This window comes from Acomys minous (assembly GCF_964271855.1).
Source record: "Acomys minous genome assembly, chromosome: 20".
Lineage (NCBI taxonomy): Eukaryota > Metazoa > Chordata > Mammalia > Rodentia > Muridae > Acomys > Acomys minous.
The window spans coordinates 6,196,684-6,217,694 of NC_140502.1; the positions used below are offsets into that span (position 1 = coordinate 6,196,684).

At 38.5% G+C, this 21,011-nt stretch overlaps 1 protein-coding gene across 1 annotated transcript; it reads left to right on the plus strand.

The window, feature by feature from the left end:
• Positions 1-6,069: 6,069 nt before the first annotated feature.
• On the plus strand, positions 6,070-17,248 carry LOC311590753 (vomeronasal type-2 receptor 116-like; the record flags this gene model as incomplete). The annotated part of the gene is made up of 6 exons (XM_084770021.1): positions 6,070-6,278; positions 9,371-9,662; positions 10,020-10,826; positions 11,392-11,619; positions 13,374-13,497; positions 16,317-17,248. 6 exons carry the CDS (start codon positions 6,070-6,072, stop codon positions 17,246-17,248), a joined length of 2,592 nt encoding a protein of 863 aa, XP_084626147.1.
• Positions 17,249-21,011: the final 3,763 nt, after the last annotated feature.

A 21,011-nucleotide genomic window follows, 5' to 3' on the forward strand; every position in this document is an offset into this window, starting at 1 on the left:
GCAGGGCCTGCTCTCCCATTCCCATGTCCTCAGGAAAAGACTGTATTTCCTGCTCACACGTCATTAGGGCAGGCTCATGTTTAAGTTGACAGAGTTTTGATGGCCGTCAAGGCATGGATGGCCTCCTATTCCTGCGAGTACTGGATCTTGTGAGTCATCAAGCAGGTGGCAAGTGGGGGCTCCTCAATGTCTTTGTTCCCCTACCATCTGATTCCAGCCTATCAGGTCTACTTTATACAATCTGTATCCTCTTCCTTTTTGGCCTGGCAAGGCTGCCCTGCCAGGGGAAGTGATCTAATATTGGGTACCAGGGTGCATGTCAGAAACATCCTCTGTCCCTCTTACTAGGAAAGCCTCATGGAGACAGAGCTGCCCATTGGCTACATGTGAACAGGGTTTAAAGTCTTACCATGCATTTCTTGTGGTTGGTAGATCAGTCTCTGATGGCCCTCCAGAATGCAGAATTTTTTCTTTGTTGGTCTCTTTATGAAGCTTCTGTCCATTTTTGGTTCCTTCCACACTTTCGTATAATGACCAGTGCTCTGCTGTGAGTCTTAGCATCTGCAATGATGCACTGCTGGGTGGAATCTTCCAGAAGGTATCTATGTTAGATTCCCATCCTATTTACTCTCTTCAACCTCTTACTGTATCTACTCTAATTTCCCTTCTAAACGTGAATCAAGGAACATCCCTAAGGGGCCTCCTTGTTATTTAGTTTCTTTAGATCTTTGGATTGTATCACAGATCTACTCCCAATGTTCTGAGAAGATCCCAGATTGATTTCCACTGTTGTTGTGCAAGATTGCATTCCCACCTGCAATGGATGTGTGTTCCCCTTTCTGCATATCCTCACCAGTAAATCCTGTCACTTGAGTTTAAAATTAGGCATTCTAACAGGAATAATATAGAGGTTCAGAGTTGTTTGGATTTACATTTTTCTGATGACTAAGGACATTGATCCTTTCCTTCACAGTTTCTCCACTATTTGATATTTCTGTTGTTGAGGGTTGTCTATTTAGCTCTATACCCAATTTTGTGGAATTATTTGGTTTGGTTGTGCTAAGTTTTATGAGTTTTGATATTAGCTTTCTTTAGAATGTTTGGTTGGTGCCAGCATGGTGGTGCATGCCTTTAATCCCAGAATTTGATAGGTAGATGAAGGTGGATCGACTTGAATTCAAGACCAGCCTGGTCCACAAGTGAGTTCCAGGACAGCCAGGGCTACACAGAGAAACTTTGTTTTAAAAACACAAAAACAAACCAGAAAGAGAATATACAGTTTGTTACAACTTTTCCTAGTGTGTTTTGTTTTGCTCTATTGACAATTTCCTTTTTTCAAAGAAGCATTTCAGTTTTATCAGGTCCCATTTATTAGTTGTTGATTTTTTAGCCTGCGCTGTTGATGATCTGTTGAAATAGTTGTCTCCTGAGGGATCCAAACGATAGTGCTGACCACTTATTGCATCTGATTCACAGGACAGAGTCTAAGGACTGGGCTGAGAGCTACACACAGGAAGTCCTGAGGAGCTGTTGGTGAGAGGGATCCACATGGTGCAGAGCACAGGTGGGTCTGGCCTCTGGCCATCTAACTGGACCACAGATTATGGGTGCCCAATGCCTAGATTATGGACGCATACCTGCCTTTGAGCTGCATTTGAGCTCTATATCTTGGACTCTGTATCTGGTTCGGGACTGTGGGCAATGAGGTGCCAGTATCTGCATCTCATGTCCCAGAGGAGAACTCTGGAGAATAGCTAGATCTGAGCTCAGACCATGCAACAGTCTATAGAAAACCTGAGGTCCTCTGATGACACAGGCAAACTCACCAAAATCCAGCCAAATTCAGGCTACTTGGGATGTACCTGCACTCTGACAGAATGTGGTCCACAGAAAACAAGAGTCAGTGTTTGCTGGTCCAGGGTGGAGCCCAGAGTGTGGATATTGGATAGATCTGACTTTGGATCTCCTTGCCTGTCTACTGAGGGACCTAGGACCCAGGTAGATGTGGACATGGTCTCCAAAGGGCAGCCAAACACTGCATACTATCACACCCTACCAGCATTATCTTGAGGACTGAACCAAGGCCCACGGGCCATGGTGGCCATGGGAAGGGTATCCATAACTCAGACAAATGCAGGATAGCAGGATCCAGATACTCCATGACAAAACAAATTCAAACAGTAGCTATCCACAAATCCCTCCCTATAGAAGTTACTAGAAGGAAAACACCAACCCAAAGTGAGTAACTACAACAAGTTTTTTTTTATTTGAACTTGAGAATTGATCTTTCAAGATCTGTAATGTGTAGGTATTTTGATAGTGATTGCAATGATTCTGTAGATTCTTTTCAGTAAAACAGACATTTTTCCTATGTTGATCTTCCCAATCCAGAGCATTGGAGATGTTTCCATCTTTTGAAATCTTCAATTTATTTCTTCAGAGTCTTTTAGTTTTTTCTTACAAATCAATCTCATACATGGTGCTGGGTCTTCTACCTGGATGTCTACATGTAGGAGAATGCAAATAAAGCTATATTTATCACCCTCCACAAAACTAAATTCCAAGCAGATTAAAGACCTTAACATAACACCAGACACACTAAATCTGTTAGAAGAAAAAGTGGGGCAGATCTTTGATCTCATTGGCACAGGAGACATCTTCCTGGCTTGAATATCTATAGCTTAGGCATTAAGATCAGTAAACCATCAACTGGACATCAGGAAGCTGAAAAGCTTCTGCAAGGCAAAGGGCACTGTCAACCGAACAAATCAGCAGCCTACAGACTGTGAAAAGGTATTCACCAGCTCTACATCTCACAATGGGCTAATATGCAAAATATATAAAGAACTAAAGAAGTTAAACAGCATCAAAAAAATTATCAAATTAAAAAATGATGTACAAAAATAATGATGTACAGAGTTAAAAAGAGAAATAGCAAATGGTCAAGAAACACTTAAAGAAGTGCTCAACATCCTTAGTTAACAGGGAAAGGAAAACCAAAAAGACTCTGAGATTTCATCCTGCACCTACAAGAATGGCTAAGATTAAAAATTCAAGGGACAGCACATGGTGGCAAGGATGTGGGAAAAGGGAAACATTCCTCTATTGCTGGTGGGAATGCAAACTTGTACAACCACTTTGGAAATACTCTGGTACTTTCTGAGAAAATTGGGAACAGTGCTACCACTCTTAGGCATATACCTGGAAGATACTCCACCATACAACAAGGACATTTGCTCAGTTATGCTCATAGCAACTTTCTTTGTAATAGCCACAATCTGGAAACAACCTTTAAATTAAAGAAAGGATAAAGAAGTTTGGGAGATTTATACAACGGAATACTACCCAGCCATTAAAAACTTGGAAAACTTGATATTTGCAGGTAAATGGATGGAACTAAGAAAGATCATCCCGAGTGAGTTAACCCAGACACATAAAGGTCCGTGTATCGTTATAAGTGGATATTAGTCCAAGATAGATGTCTTCTGAGCAACTCTACCCATCATAGGATTTGAACAAATGCTGTGACATGCTTCTGGAATCTGTGTGGAGTGCAGAAAGAGGTATGGAAGAATGGGAGTATGGAAGCTCCCAGAGGCTTCAGATACCCCACAAGGAGACCATCACAACTGTGGATGTGGACCAAGGGGCAGCCTTGCACAAATGGATGCATCAAAGAAGGACAAAGCATGCAGGGAACCTAGACCCCCTATTAACATATAACCAATGTACAGTAATTCTCCATGGTTGTGTTGGGGGGGTGGGGACTGCCTCTGGCATGACTCTGGTTCTCCTGACTGATAACTTCCCCTCGGTGGGGAGACCATGGAGTCACACAGGGGAAGGGGACGTAGGCTATCTGAATGAGACCTGATAGTAAGTGGTCAGACTGTGGGGAAAAGGGGACCCCATCCAGAGGTCTAGGAGAAAGGAATAAGATGGAAGAGGGAGAGAGGGTTTGAATGGGAAGATACAAGTTAGGGATTAACAAAAGTGATGTAATTTGAACACGAAATAATTTCTTGTTGGTGCAAATTTATTTGTAATTATGAAATGTCTCCCCTTCAATCTACTGACATCTTTTGGCTTGAAGTATATTTTGCTAGCCATCTGAATACTTATATACATGGTAATTTGGTTCTGTATTCTTTGAATCCATTTGAAGCCATTACCACAAACATGTGTTTATGTTTGATGTTGTGGGCAGCTTGTTAGAGTCAGGAAACAGATGAATCATCTTTCTTATTCAATCTGGTACTCTGTATGTTCCTACTGACATATTGAGACAAGTAATGTAGTTAGTATTGAAATATTTGTTTTGATTCTTTGCATTTCCTTGATTTCATGCTGTTTTTTGAATCTGTTTTGATAAACAAACATTGTACTTGCAATCTTAAATGTATTTATTCTTCTCTTCAGATTGAAGTAATGCTACTTTTCTCTATAGAACTGTTTTTGTACACATGAACTCTTTTAATATGTTTTTTCCCCACAAAAGCTTATTCTTTCTTCAATTTTAACACATACCTATTCTGACTCTTACAGTCTAAAATAAGTTATGGTGTTTCAGGAGTTAGAGTACATCGTTGTGTTTTCTTCAGAGTTTAAAGTTTCCGTCACACAGTCTCCTATTATTCTAATGGGCCTTTTTAAGTTACTTGATATTTCTCAAGGCAAATTTCAATACCTTTTTAAAAATTTGAGTCTCTAAAGGTTTACCTACCATATGTCATGGAGAATTTATTTTCTTTGGAGAAACTAAAATTTCCTGCTTAGTCTTCTATCCTCAGTTGTCAATACTGTTAGTGTGACTTCATGCTAAGGTTTATATTTGCTTTCTTGTGTTTTCCTTTCCAGCATTGTTGCAGTGTGGATTTTCTTGAGAAATTCAAAGATGGAAGTTTTCCCTATTCCCAACAGTTAACCTGAACCTGAATTACTGAGAAGCAGGTTTCACTGTGCCTTTTGATTGCCTACAGTCTTACAATAGACAGGATCTGGCTACTATGTGCTCACCTCATAATGTTAATCAGAACAAAAAAGTCCCACCAAGGTACAGTCTGACCTGTTAACACATCTTGTCATGATGCTTTTTATTGTTGTTTCACCTAAATGTTTGTTCACTCTAGTCACCCATCCTTGCTTAGTGGAGTCTATTTATTTTAGGGGGCATCCTTTCATTACCACATCACAATACACTGTACCTTCATTGCCCTAAACTCCTGGTGGCTAGGAAGCAGATCCCTGCTCTGGATAATTTCCTTCAGTACGTTAGGTAAAAGGACTGCTCTAGAAGCAGGGATGTGGAGAAGTTTAAATCTCAGAATATAAAGCAGGGACTTGATTCTTCACAGAAATTAAGTAAGTGAGAAATCTATCAGGACTATTGGCTTTTCCAAAGTGGGAAATAAGGTGACTCTGTTGGGCGAAGATACCATACAGTTTTTCAGATACAGATTTATTTATCATATGAAAATTCGGGGACACTCACAGTCAGTAGGAAGAGTTGTTTAAACAAATTGACTTATGTTTGGAAAAGCCTGTTGCACCTATTTTTCCTGTGTGTGAATGGCATGGGTACTTTCAGCCCTTCTCCCAATTCACCTACAGTGGCCACCTCTGAAGTAGAATGTTTTCAGCAGCCAAAGTAGTGAAAAGTTTCTTACTTGAAACTCAGCTATAATTGCCCAACCAGAACGTTGATCCCTGAGCTCTTGCTGTCCATCTTCTTTGCTGAAATAATAGTGTCTGTGCTTAGAGAAGAAGATTCAAAACATATTTTTCAACTTGTTTTTAAGCAGAACACAGGGCCTCAGATGCAGAGCCTAAGGGAACCAAGAGTTTCAGAACTCTCCATGAAAGTGGAGGAAGTGCCAGGAAGAACTTGGGGTGATTATCATAACTGCTGCACTCATTAACAAAGTTGAAGCACACGTGTTCACAAGCACTTGGGCTGAGTATATTCCTGCTGGGCATTGTTAGATCTGTATCTACCCAAACAAACACAGTTTTATAAAGATAACTGTAACGCACCATTCTCATGGCTGGGCATATACTTGTGTTGATAGGATGTTCTGGATTTTGACCTTTGGGCTCCTGTATATTCCTGATTTTGTTGGTGCCTTTACTGACAATGACTGCTATGTAACAGTCAAGGATGGATTTTCCCATGAAGGAGATGTGACAGTTGGTGCATTTTTCCCTCTTCATACTTACTACACAACAAAAAACAATCCTGTTATAAAGGAAACACAGTATTACCAGGACGTTCTTATACAGTAAGTACAATTATTCATTGTAATGGTTCAGAATTCATGTAACTTCAATGATATATGAATTTAAATAGTTTTCCACAGTCACTCTTCATTCTCAAATATAGCCAAGTATATTATCAAGTCTGTCCTCTTTCAAAGGAAAAGTGATCATTTTCATGTTATTAATTTTGCTTTCCATACATGTTATTGGAACATCACGATCTTCATTTTTCATGCTTGTAATGCCAGATAATTTCAATATTTTCAGTATTATTATTTCAGAGTATGAATAAGTTGGTGGTAATTCTGGGGCTTACTTCAAGTCCAATGTGATCTTGTCAGAAGACAGGATGTCCCTGAATCAAGTCTCCTAAGTGCCAGAATATTACTATAGTGATGAATAGTAGCTATATTACATACAGCTGATTTCACAAGAGGTCTATCACCATTAAATTTTGGAAGCACTTTCTTCTTTACACATATAGTTTTCTATATGTCTCATTTATTTGCACCTCAGTATTTCTTTGCTCATCCTCGTGCATTGTCAGACAGATTTTATGAATATTTATAGGTTTCTTTGCTTATTTGTATGGATGCACATGTTAATATGCCTTTTATGTCAGAATGGACACTTAAGACTGTTTTTAGCTTCTGTGAAATATGCAAAGTTAAGGAATAACATCAGAAAATTATGATTTCCTTAGAAAATTAATAACAAATGTTCCTGTGTGTCTCTCTTAGAGGAAATAAAGTGTGCTGGTCCAATACAGACATCCCATATCTCTAGGGATAAATTAAAAACTCCCTGAGATAAAGCAACAGGACTTGGAAATATATTAACACATAAAAAATTGGTAGAAAAATAGTAGGAAAATATAGTTATGAAGGTGAGTTGTACTCTGAGTGACATAATTGTGTATTTGTTAAAACTTTGGTGGGGTGTAAAGTGAAAATTCAGGAACTGTGGCAGAAGAAATATGTTCAGATGTAAAAGAAAATCAGATATTTGATGGTGACGACACATTTAAACTAATTGTTAGACTAAATACTATTTTGAAACTAACATAGTATAGATGTCCCCAAATCAAAAAGTTTATATGTAAATGCAAAAATCTGTAATTCAGTGCAGTAACTCACGGCAGATTGCGTTTCTTGAGGATTATATTTTATTGCAAATAAGATCACAAACTTGTCTCATAGGCTTAGCAGAGTGGGGACTTTGGATGCTGGGTGGAGCCCCTTGTAGTTCATCATAGCTGACGTGTCAGTTACTCTCCTTTTCCTTGCCCTTTACTCTCATGAGCTCAGGCACCGATGTACATCTGTATTTTCTCTATATCAAGCAACAAGCCCATATGTGAAAAGATCATACTCAGTTTCCCATGACAGTTGAATGTCTTTCTTGTCCATGATGAATGAAAGGATTGTATTCTATAAGTTTTATTCTACATTTTATATAGCCAAAAATAAAATCTAAGTAGTTCATGAAGGGAAAACAATATTTTTAATATGCCAGATTAACAATCTCTTAATCCCAAACATTTTTCTCAACATACACAAACAAATTTGTGCTATATTTTTTTCTGGAATAAAAATACATAAACCTCACCTCGATATTTTGGCCCTGTTTGAGTTCCTGTACTTACTTCTTTCAGTGATGGATCTCCTCATTTTGTTTTTTTCCCCATGGTATTTCATCAGAGAATTTGTAACCATAATAAAGCCACCAAATAAACTCTTTCTTCCCAAGTTCCCTCACTATGCCAAACACCTCCTTTCAGGACTATGAGATGCAGACAGGAAATATAAGGCATCCAGCTGAGTAACAGCTTGATGTCTCCATATTCTGTAATTGAAGTTTGTAGTATCCAGAGTAATGGATTCTTACCACCAGGTTCTGCAGGATGCAATCCTGTCCTTTTCTGATATATACTCTAGAGGATGAATATGAAAGATATATATGATATTTGACTTTCTTAATGTGACTCAGATGGTTATTCTAAATGTATACAAGTTCACAAAGATGTACAGACTCGACTCAACGTCTGGTCAGTTTTGGAGCCTGGTGTTTTTGATTTGAGAATTCTTTGTAACAGATTTTTTTATGTAAAATATTTGTATTGCTAGTCTCAGCATTCCTGCTTTAGTCTTTGAGGCCGGTCACACTGCTCCTAAATGTCGTGTTTTTTTTTTATTTCACTCTGCTCAGAGCAATTGCATCCTTACTTAATAGTTTTAAATTATGACATATGCAGGATCTATTGTTTTGTTTTCTTTCATGTGAAGTTTCTAGACAAATCCATTAAGGTTAAAAGAAACACAGCCTCCGTGCATGCAAATTGAAAATCTCAGTAGCCTATGGGAAAGCGGGTATAGAGGAGGGAAGGAAACATTGCAATGTTCTTTTAGCCATTGTGCAGGCCAGATATGTCACACCACCAGTTACTCTATGGGAAAAAGTTTAAAAAAGGAATATGAGAGCTCAATGAATCAGAGACGCAAACAAGTAATGAGAAAAAAACCCAACCCAAACCAAAATAAATAGCAATGTGATTAAAAGTTCAGAACGTAGCAGTAAAATTCTATATTTAAAGATTTCTATTCTTTTCAAGTATGTATAATATAGAATTAATTTCTTTCTCTATAGCTCTTTCCTAAATATAACTTCATTGTGATTCAATAAAATCCTGAAAAAGACTTTGTATTAAATATTTTTATATCCACCTGAAGAACATTTTAATGCATATAACTTTAGGAAAACTGTTTTCTGAACAGCACACTTGACACTAAAATGAAATGCGATTGTTTGTGTAGGTGTCTTTTAGCATCCTACAGAGTGCATGTTCTTTCTTCACCATGTTATTATTAGACAGATGAAGATTTGCCTACCAGCTGAGTGCAGAGGCCGAGACCGTAATACATTAGTGTTAATATTCTAGATCTTACCTGATCCTATCAACTTAAAATGTTCATGCTAATTCAAGTCACTCATGATATGATGTTAAAGTAATTATATTACAGGAACATTGGCATTTGAATTATAATAGCCATTTCACCAGATATTAAGGTTTATGTTCTTTGTCTTCCTCCTGTATCCTTTTATGAAATCTGTGCAGGTATAAATTGAAGAACTACCGTTTTGTTCTGGCCTTGGTGTTTGCCATTGAGGAGGTCAACAGAAACCCTCATCTTCTACCCAACACAACTCTGGGCTTTGATCTCTACAATGCTACGCCTTATGAAATGAGTACCCTTATTCCTCCCTTTGTTTGGCTTACCAGGACAAGGAACCCCCTATTTAATTACAAATGTGTAAGGAAGAGAATGTCACCTGCTGCACTCACAGGAACATCAATGACTATATCTGCACGAATAGCGAATTTGTTACAAGTTTACAAAGTACCTCAGGTGAGGACTTGGGTGTGGAAAGTAGGAATCAAGTATCCATTTTTTTTTACATTATTGGCTGTCTTAAAATGTAAAATAGGGACAATTGGAGAAATAGCTATCAAAGGAAAGTCTGAAGTCCTTGATGGATCCACATTTACAGTACTTGAAAGAGAAAGGAAGGAGAAGTAGATGAGACCATCTAGTCACTGAAACTGAATACATGTCAGTAATTTCATTTTGGAAAATTCTATATTGGGTTTGATTTTTAAAATATGACAAAATATCTTAATCCTGACTGTTGACACTTGTTTATTCAGAACTGATATTGTGTTTGATGCCAATGCTCTTCCTCTGGTTTCCATTTTTTTCCTACAGCTCACTTTTGGGCCATTTGATCCTGCTTTAAACAACCCAGATCAGTTTAAATTCCTCTACCAGATGGCCCCCAAAGACACTTCTCTGCCACTTGCTATAGTTTCTTTGATGTTTCATTTTAACTGGTCCTGGGTTGGTGTGATCCTCCCAGATGACCACAGAGGGACTCTGTTTTTCTCAGGGTTGAGAGAAGCTATGGAGAGTAAGGACATCTGCATAGCCTTTTTGAAAATGATCCCTGGCACCTGGAATTCATTTTCCAGGGCAGTATGGAAAAATCTGGTGAATATTCAGGAATCAACAGCAAATATAATAGTTATTTATGGGGACGTTGCTTCTTTACAAGGTTTAATGCGACACATTTTGCAACTGTTAGTGACATGGAAAGTCTGGATCTTGACCTTTCAGTGGGATGTTGATGAAGATTCTGATTATTTCATGATAGAGTCGTTTCATGGGAGTCTCATGTTTTCACACCACCATAAAGAGATGGTTGACTTCACAAATTTTGTTCAAACAGTTAATCCCTACAAATACCCAGAAGACATTTATCTTCCTAAGTTTTGGTATTTATTCTTCAAGTGTTCATTTTCTGAGGCTGATTGTCAACTTTTGGAGAACTGCCAACCCAATGCTTCTTTGGAGTTACTGCCCAGACACCTTTTTGACACAACCATGAGTGAAGAGTGTTATAATATATATAATGCTGTGTATGCTGTGGCCTACAGTCTCCATGAGATGAATCTTCAACAAGTAGAGATACAACTAAATTCTAAAGGAGAAGGAATGGAATTTTCCCCCTGGCATGTAATATCTTTTTTATGTATTGTAATATGAGCAATGTGATATCTTATTATATAGCTTTTTATTGTCTAAGTCATTCATTTTGGGCATCTTAGCTTTTAGAATCTCTGGCCAATAAGCAAGGATGTACTCTTCAGAGCAGAGGCAGGAGCAGTAGATACTTAAGGGTAAATATGTTTCTGGGCACTACTGCAGGGTTATGAAGGATCACTTTCAAGTTAACATAACACTTCAGGACCCTCATGTTGAGAGTGAAAGGGCTAAATATATTCCAAATGTTTCTGAGATTCGCTAGTTTTCCAAGAAGTTTGAATCAGCTGAATCCAGACAACTTGCAGCCTTGATGACTTAGCTATGTTTAGTTCAATGAGTTATCTTGAACGGAAAGTGATTTTCAAATTTTAATGCATTTTAATCCAAGAATCTTTCATTTAATCAGCCTCATTGATTCCTCTCTTAGAGAAGGTATGAGTATAAGGGGCTAAAAACATTTAGATTCTTTGTGTTATTTAAAAACGTTTTTAGTATTCCCGTTGTACCTCAACATCTGTTCCTACATATCTTCCAGTTCCTTCCTTTCCTCAAGAACATCCTACTGAACAATCGCATGAGAGGTCACATAGTGATGGAGGAGAGGAGAAACTTAGATTCACAGTATGACATCCTCAACTTTTGGGGTTTCCCAAAGGGTCTTGGATTAAATGTGAAAGTAGGAAGTTTTTCTCCAGGTGCTCCCCTTGGACAACAGCTCTCTTTATCTGAGCAGATGATTCAATGGCCTACAAGGTTTATAGAGGTATGTAGAGGCTTACCGCTATACTTTGACTGTTCATAAAAACAAAAACAATTTTGAGGATGTCATGATCTTTGGACACTCATTCAGTACCAGCCAATATTCAGCTACAGATAAAGTCTTCACATAACAACAGACAACACACACTATTTTCTTATTCTCTGGCTGATGAATGGAAAAATTTACCTTCACATTTTATTGATGATCTCATATTTCTTTTGTTTTATTTTAAAATATTACCTAATTATTCACTTAATATCTCATTTGTAGCTGCTAATTCCTCTCTTTATTTCCCTCCCCTCTGTCCCTCCATCATCTTCCCATCTCCCTCCTCTGCCCCTCAGAAAAGGGAAAGCTACTCCCTAGAGATCTGTTACAACACTTAGCAGGACTCTACCCATCCTCTTATGCAGTGTCCTAGTGAGAAAGCCACATCACAGTGAAGTGATTGAAAGGCATCCTACTGAGAACTTATCAGATACAGCTCCTGTCCCATTTGTTGGAGACTCACATGGAGTCTAAGCTTCCTATGCCTATATAAGTATAGAAAGTTTAGGCCTAGTCCATGCCTGGTCCTTTGTTGTTGCTTCATTCTCCTTTAGCCCATCTGGGCCCAGATTATTTGTGGCTATTGGTCTCCTTGTAGAGTTCTTTTCCCCTCCTGACTGTGCTATCTCACACCACTCTTTGACAAGACTCCCTTTGCTCTGCCTAATGTTTGACTATGAGTCTCGGTTCATTTTTCTGTCTACTGCTAGTCAGATCCTCTCAGTGTCAGCCATGCTAGGTTCTGTATGCAATCACAGAAGAGCATTGTCAATAGTGTCATGGGTTCTCTCTCTACCATGGAGCGGTTCTTAGGTGGTCCAGGCATTACCCTGAACACATGTTTTTATGCATTGAGTGTCTGTTATGATATTGTCACTGATACAAAACAATGATTTTTTGTTTCCAAATCCTAAAAATGTCAGAGAAATGTTAAGTTTAGATTTTCTATTTTGTCAGCCTCTAAAAAGGTAGGATGGTATGGCAGATGTGTTTTGTGTGTGTGTGCAAGTGCATGTGCATGTGTATGTTTTTTGTGTGTGTTATACTTGCTTTTCTACTTTGAGTAAATAGTCAACAAATGCCATTCACAGGAGGATAGGGTTGTCTTGGCTGACACTGTGACCATGCTCTATAAGATGGTAGAAAAAAATGTTTCAGGGGTCAGAGGAGGTGATGATGTCATGTGCACAGAGCAGAATCAGAGATTAAAAAAATATGTTTGTTTACCTTCTATCTACTTTCCATTATTTCTGTGACAGCAAGCAAGGAAATATTGACTCCATTTTGTGATTTTCCTCTTCTCATAAATGTTTCTATAGAATTCTGCATAGAAATGCCCAAAGAGTTGTTTCCATAATGAATCCAAAACCTGTGAAGTTGTCAATCACCATTCTCAACTTCATTAAGATAAAACCTCAGACAAGCATCGCATAAGTATAGAGATAGATTGAATATGAAGTCATAAATTGACCTTCTAGAATACTATATTAACGACCTATTCTTAACAATGGTTTCATATATTGGCGTAATATTTAAACGTGTGTTACATAAGCCTCAAAGCTGCCAAAAGTAGCAATACCAAGACATATTATTTTACTTGTAAGTGAAAGCCTATCCAAACGAATATTAAATTATACTCAGAAATACTCCCTTTACTCAGATGTTTCACAAAAATGCAAAGATTTGCTAACGGCTTTCGTTTCTCTTAGATTCCTCAGTCGGTGTGCAGTGAGAGCTGTAGACTTGGATTCCGGAAAGCTGCCCAGGAAGGCAAGGCTGCCTGCTGCTTTGATTGCATTCCTTGTGCAGACAATGAGATTTCCAACGAGACAGGTAAATACAGGAATACAGCCAACTTTCTAACCTATCTACAGGAGTCAGCAATGCCTCAGAAAATGGAATGAGACTGGAGGGATAAGAATTACAGCAATTGTCTGTTGTAGGCATTGATCCCAGAAGAGACCACCTTGCCCATAATTTAACAGACTGTTTCCTTTCACCATGAACACAGTGTGTTGAACACCATTTCATTTTTTCAGACCATGCTCAGTCACATATTTGTTGCCATCTACTCCTCTTGGGTGTGATTACATTTTTTGTTCTAGAGCTTTTGGGTGTTCTGTTAAGTTCTTAGATTAAGATGTCTTCAATTTTTTTATGTAGGCACCAAGACTCGTGGACATTTCTCTTTGTACCATAAATATTGTGGCCCAATATTGGTATGCTGTGTTTTAATTTTCATTGAGTTATTAAAAAAATCATTAATTTTGTTCTTTTTTATGTCCTTTTATGTTGTTTCAAGACATGATTTCTCTGTGTATCTTTGGTTGTCTTGTACTCACTTTTCAGACAGGCTGGTTTCTGACTCACAGAGATCTACCAGACTCTGCTTCCCTGAGTGTTGGAATTACAGGCTTTGCACCACCAAGTCTGGCTATTTATGCCTTATCCTGCTTTTTATTCAGTAGATAGTTGTTCAGCTTCCATAACCTCTTAAGCTTGCTTGCTTGTTGCTTCTGTAGTTGTAGCCCAGCTTAGTCAATAATAGTCTTATGAGATGAAGGGAGTTATTTTAATTTAATTTTCTTGTGTCTGTTGAGACTTGACTTATGTCTGAATATGTAGGTAGTTTTGGAGAAAGTCCATGAGGTGCTGAGAGGAAGGTATATCCTTTTGTGTTTGGGCAAACTGTGCTGTAAACAGATTAAGTCTTTTTGGTTTAAAATATGTAAGCGCTAGTATTTCTCTGTTTAGTTTTTGTCTAGATGAGATATGCATTGATGCGATGGTGTACCGACATCCCTCACTCTCATTTCTTGAGGGTTCATTTAGGATTTCAGTGGAACTTGTTTCTAGATATTTGTTTTTGTTGTGTTGGGATTTTGTTTATTGTTCTCTGGATGTTTTAAAGAGTGTGATGTCTGTGTGTTACTTGTTTTACATGATTTCTCAGCTGGTGTGTACATGGGGAATACCTGCTGTGATTAGAAGTTGGCCTAATAGAATGAGTTGGGGGAAGAAAACTTGGAAGAGAAGGATCTTGTGATCTGTTTCCACTTAGAAGTTTGTTTTAAAGTAAGCAGTAAAGTAAGCTAAATTGGAGCATCAAATTTTTCATTATGTGATATGCCCCACTCAGACCATGAAATTTCATGTGTGTTCATAGCAATAATCTTTTGTTAAATATCAGTCCCCTGCACTTTAACTATATGCTAAGTCCATAAATTCATTCAATACGCCCAGTTTGAATACTGCAGTCATAAATACAATAACCTACACAGTTCTGTGTTAGTGACTATATTTTGAAACAATATGTAATTCAAAAAGGCTGACCACATATATGTAGTCAAAATTAAAATTTGAAAATATCAGTGATTCAATATTCTGGACTAAGAAAAATGTATTTTTAATAAAGTAATGTTATTCATATAAAAATTAGTTAATGAAACATATATCAGGGACCTAAATTAAGTCAGAGTTGGGATTCTACACTTAGAGCACACCTATGTACAACAGAAAAGGAACAAGAAAACACTCATAATAGAAGCAATGAAATAAGCTGTGTGTGATTAGCTTGAGAACATATCTTGAGAAAAATTATTAGGGTTCCATAATCACTACAGAGGAACAAACCAATCTATCAAAATAGAGACTTGATTCTCCTGACAGGAAACTTGATAAACATTCAGTGTATATTGTAAAACAGAGAAAATTATTTGATGAGGTGATAGTTTTCAGATACACAGTGATTTAATGCAACAGAAACATTTTGTTGTATACCATGGTGTATGTGTTTCTTTTTGTTTTTTGTTTTTGTATCATTTTGTTTTTTCTTCAAGATAGGGTTTCTCTGTGTAGCTTTTGCTGTCTGGGATTCACTTTGTAGACCAAGCTGACCTGGAACTCAGATTGATCCATCTACCTCTGCCTCCCAAGTGCTCAGATTTAAGGCATGCACAACCATACCCAGTGAAGTATTGATTTTTTAAAATTCAAGATAAAGTAACAAATGTTAAGAGCATAATATTCAAGTATTATTTTTTAATACATATAAATATTCCAGAAATTCTCTCCCTATATGTTAAAATATAATGCTATAACTACGTGTATCAACATACTACTAGTGAATGATTTGAAATTCAAGATGTAATGGCATAGATTATTTCAAAACTATTCATACAATAAACCAAAGTAGTGTACAAAAAGGAGTTCATGGAAATAAGGAAATATGTGACCAATGCTTACAACACCATATAAGAAATGATTTTCAAAGATTATTGTCTATATTTTAATACACACACACACGTATATACAGAAATTAGTGATTTTAATAAGGTAGTATCTGAGTGAAATCATGTTTATACAATATTGTTCTGTAATTTTATGACTTACCAAATAGATGCAACAGAGTTAAAAATTTAGGGTAAAGATATAAAGATTAGGAAAAAAAAACACTGGGCTTCTTCCATTTGTGTCAACATAGCCAACGATGGCTGCATAGATTTGAAATTATTCACAGAGTATTTGAAATTTTATGAAACAATAAAGGAAGGTGAATCAGAAAGTATTCCCACAAGGTAGGGTGGAGTAAGAACTTGTTGGGAAAGACAAGTCCTGAGGTTTGACTCACAATCACCTTCATTTCTGAACAGATATGGATCAGTGTGTGAAGTGTCCAGAAAGTCACTATGCAAACTTGGAGAAGAGCCACTGCCTCCAGAAATCTGTGAGCTTTTTGGCCTTTGATGACCCCTTAGGTATGGCTCTCACCATCACTGCACTGTGTTTCTCTGTTCTCACAGCTGTGGTTCTTGTAGTCTTTGTAAAGCACAGAGACACACCCATTGTCAAGGCCAATAATAGGACCCTAAGCTACACCCTGTTACTGACACTCATCGTCTGTTTCCTCAGTTCCTTGCTCTTCATTGGGAAGCCCAACACAGCCTCGTGCATCCTGCAAGAGACAGCATTTGGAATTTTGTTCACTGTGGCTCTCTCCACAGTGTTGGCCAAAGCTATTACAGTGGTTATTGCATTCAGGGTCACTGTTCCAGCTAGAATGGTGAGGTGGCTAATGGTATCAAGGGCCCCTAATTTTATCATTCCCGTGTGCACTCTGATTGAACTTCTTCTCTGTGGGATCTGGCTGCTTACCTCTCCACCCTTCATTGATCAAGATGCTCATGCTGAACATGGCCACATCATCCTTCTGTGCAACAAGGGTTCATCAGTTGCCTTCCACTCTGTCCTGGGGTACTTGTGCTTCTTGGCACTTGGGAGCTACACCATGGCCTTCTTGTCCAGGAATCTACCTGATACATTCAATGAAGCCAAGTTTCTGTCATTCAGTATGCAGGTATTTTTCTGTGTCTGGGTCACCTTCCTCCCTGTCTACCACAGCACGAAGGGGAAGGTCATGGTGGCTATGGAAGTTTTCTCTATCTTGGCTTCCAGTTCAGCACTCCTTGGCTTGATTTTTGTCCCCAAGTGCTACATTATTTTGTTAAGGCCAGATAGGAACTCCTGTGTTGACATCAGGCATAAAATCCATTCAAAAAGAATGAGTCAGTTAAAATTTACTTAAAGATTAATATCAATCTATTTTGACAAATTAAAGACAATGGTTGAAACAAGTACCACACCATTCTATATCTCTTATTTAGGTATAACGAGATCAGACTATGAGGCTTCATAAGTCCTCATTCAATTGTACTAATGTCCCTATTCACTGGAACCGTTACTCTTTTTATATTTAAAATCCATGCTCTACTTTTTTCTGGAAGAAAGTTTTACTATGTATATTTTGTTATCCTTCAGTCCCTTAATACAACAGTGTGGAATAAACTGTGGGTATGTTCCTTTCCCTGCCTACAAAGTTCTGGTAATTAACATGTGTCCTGACACTCAGACAGGTTATATTGATTTGATCCTTCACTGATTAATACATATTAAATTTCATATAAATTTAAAAAATTTTTGTGCAACAGAAGGTTCCGTTATGCTCTACTGCATAAATTGTAAATTATGACAACAAATTGTTTCTCAAGCATCAATTGTATGGATTCTTTTGTGTGAGTGATTTTGAGAATAAATTTCATGATATAAATTGCATTTCGAATCTCCTATTTTCATATTTCAATATTTTGTTACATGAGGAGAACAATGAAGTCTCCTTTTTTACAGTTCCACAGTGGATGCATGTTTGTAACTTGTAGATTTCTAGAGATATGGAGATAAGAAATTAGATGTGAGTGATTGTTCAGGTAGTTCATGAGTTGTTATGAGTACAATTCATTGGAGCAGAGGCAAGCCGTGTGAGCAAAAGACATTACAGAAGATGGAATTACTAAAATTCTGCAGAAGAGCATTTATTCTTCACTGTAATAAACTGAGTGTTTTTATTTTTGTTTTTTTACTTTTATTGAATGTCTATGATCTTCACATATGCACCAAAATCCCTCTCCTCTCCCCATCCCCTCATATCTGCCCTCTGCTTTGCATGTTCTCCACAGTAAAAGAAAACAAACAAACAAACAAACAAACATACATCTTGTCACAGAAGCTGTAGTATATCATGCAGTATAGACATTTGTCCACATATCTTTACTTTCAAATCTTCATTGCTATGAGTCATGGGTCTGATTTCAGGCCTACACTACCGTTGCTGGACTGCTGTGAGAAATTTCATTGTTGCTGTGTGTCATGTCGAGGATATTCTTAATCTTTGAATATGCAAGTCCATCTCCTTCATGTGTTCTAGCAGGTCATACATGGGGTCGATGCTGGAGAGAGGATGACTCAGAGCCCCGGAGCACAGTCTGATTCCTTGTCCTCAGGGCAGAGCCTACACATACTCCTGTGTCATCATGGCAGGGCCTGCTCTCTCACTTCCTTCTCTTCAGGGCAAGGACCACTCTCCTGTTCCCATGTTGTCAGGGCAGGGCTAGCTCACCTGCTCCCATGTCATCAGGGCAGGCCCCATTCTCCCAATCCACTATCCTCAGGGCAGGGCCAGGTCTCCAACTCCCATGTTATCATGGAAGGGGCACTTGGAATCATGGCATGGCTGGCTCTAGAGCTCCCGTATTATCAGGGCAGGGCTAGCTCTTTTGCTCCCGTGTCAGGGCAGTGACAGCTCTCCTGCTCCCTTTCCATTTGACAGAATTTTTGCTTTCCTTCAAGGCATGGATGGCCTCCTACTCCTCTGTGTACTTGATATGAGGGTCATCAAACAGGTGGCAAGTAGAGGCCCCTCAAAGTCCTTGTTTCACTACTGTATGACCCCACCATATGAAGTTTCCTTAGTACAATGTTTATTATCTTATTTTGTGGCCTGGTAAGGCTGCCCTGCCAGTGGAAGCGATCAAATATGGGTACCAGGGTCTGTGACAGAAATAGCTCTGCATCCCATCCTAGGAAGCCTCATGGAGACAGATCTGCCCATTGGCTACATCTGAACAGGAATGTACGTTTTCACCATGGCTTGTCCTTGGGTGGTGCATCAGTCTCTGAAGGTGCCCTGAGTGCAGATTTTTTTCTTTGCTGGTTTCCCTGTGAAGATCCTGTTCCCTCTTGGTTTCTTCCCCCACTCTCATATAATGCCCATTGCTCTACTGTGTGTCTTAGCATCTGCATTGATGCACTGCTGTGTGGAATCTTTCAGAGAACATCTATATTAGACTCCCACTCGGTTCACTGTCTTTAGCCTCTTACTATATCTACTCTATTTGCCTTTCTAAACGTGAATCAAGCCACATCCCTAGGGACTTCCTTGTTATTTAGTTTCATTAGATCTTTGGATTGTATCACAGATATTCTGTGATGTATAAATATAACTATAAATATAAATATAAACATAAATATAAATATAAATATAAATATATCTGCTTATATGGAAGTTTATACAATGTGTGTCTTACTGGTTTAGAGTTACCTCACTGAGTGTGATCTTTTCTAGTTCTATGCATTTGCCTTAAAATTTCAAGATTTCCTTCATTATAATGAGGAGCAATATGTAAATTTACCATAGTTTCTTTATCCATCCTTTGGTTGAGGGAAGTCTTGCTTTTTTTAAAAAATTCTGGCTATTATGGATAAAGTAGGTGTGAATATAGTTCAGCAAATGTCTTTGTTGTATGATAGAGTGTCTTCTGCATGTATACCAAGGAGTGGTGCAGCTAAGTATTGAGGTAGAGTTATTCTCAATGTTCTTAGAAGATGCCAGATTGATTTCCACTGTTGTTGTGCAAAGTTGTATTCCCATATGCAATGGATGTGTGTTCCCCTTTCTCCACATCCTCACCAGTATATGCTGTCACTTGAGTTTTAATCTTAGCCATTCTGACAGGAGTAAGATAGACTCTCAGTGTTGTTTGGATTTGCACTTCCTTGATGAATGAGGACATTGATCATTTCTTTCACGGTTTCTCTACTATTTGACATTCCTTTTGTTGAGAATTCTCTTCATAAGTATGTATCCCGTTGTAATGTGATTGGTGGTTTTGTGGTGCTCAGTTTCATGAGTTCGGATATTAGCTTTCTTTAGTATGTATAGTTGGTCATGACTTTTGCATGTGTTTAGGTGTTGTTTTTTTTTCTATTTAGAGTTTCCTTTTCTTTCTAGAAGCTTTTAAGTTTCATGAAGTCCCATTTATTACTGCTTGATTTTATAGCCAGGGATGTTGATGATCTGTTGAAAAAAGTTGTCTCCTGAGGGATCCGAGAAGATGGTACTGACCACTCACTGCATCTGATTGGTAGGGCAGAGCCTAGGGACTGGTCTGGGAACTACAAACTACAAGACCCAAGGAGCCATTGGTGAGAGGAGTCCACAAGGTGCAGAGCACAGGTGGGTCTGGCCTCCGGCCATCTAACTGGCCCCTGGATGATAGATGGTCATTCACCAGAGTATGGATGCTGACATGTAAATGAGCAGCATTTGAGCTGTACATCTCAAAATCTGTAACTGGTTCTGGACCATGGGTGGTGAAGTGTCAGTATCTGGATCTGCTGGCTCAGGCTAGACTCCAGATGAATGGGTAGATTTGATATTAGACCACCCAACAGTCCATAGAAAAACTCAGGACATGTGCAGACACAGACAAGCTCACCAAAGCCCAGAGACCTGCAGGCTAATTGGGATGTACCTGCCTTGTCTTTGACAGAATGGCGGGCTATGCTAGAGCACCAGTGTCAGTTTCTGCTGGCCCAGGTGTGATCCCAGAGTGTGGCTATGGGATAGATCTGAATTTTGGATCACCCTGCTGATTCACTGAGGGACGGAGGGCCCAGGCAGGGACCCAGGCAGCTGTGGACGTGTTCTCCAAAGCTCAGCCAAATGCCAGAGG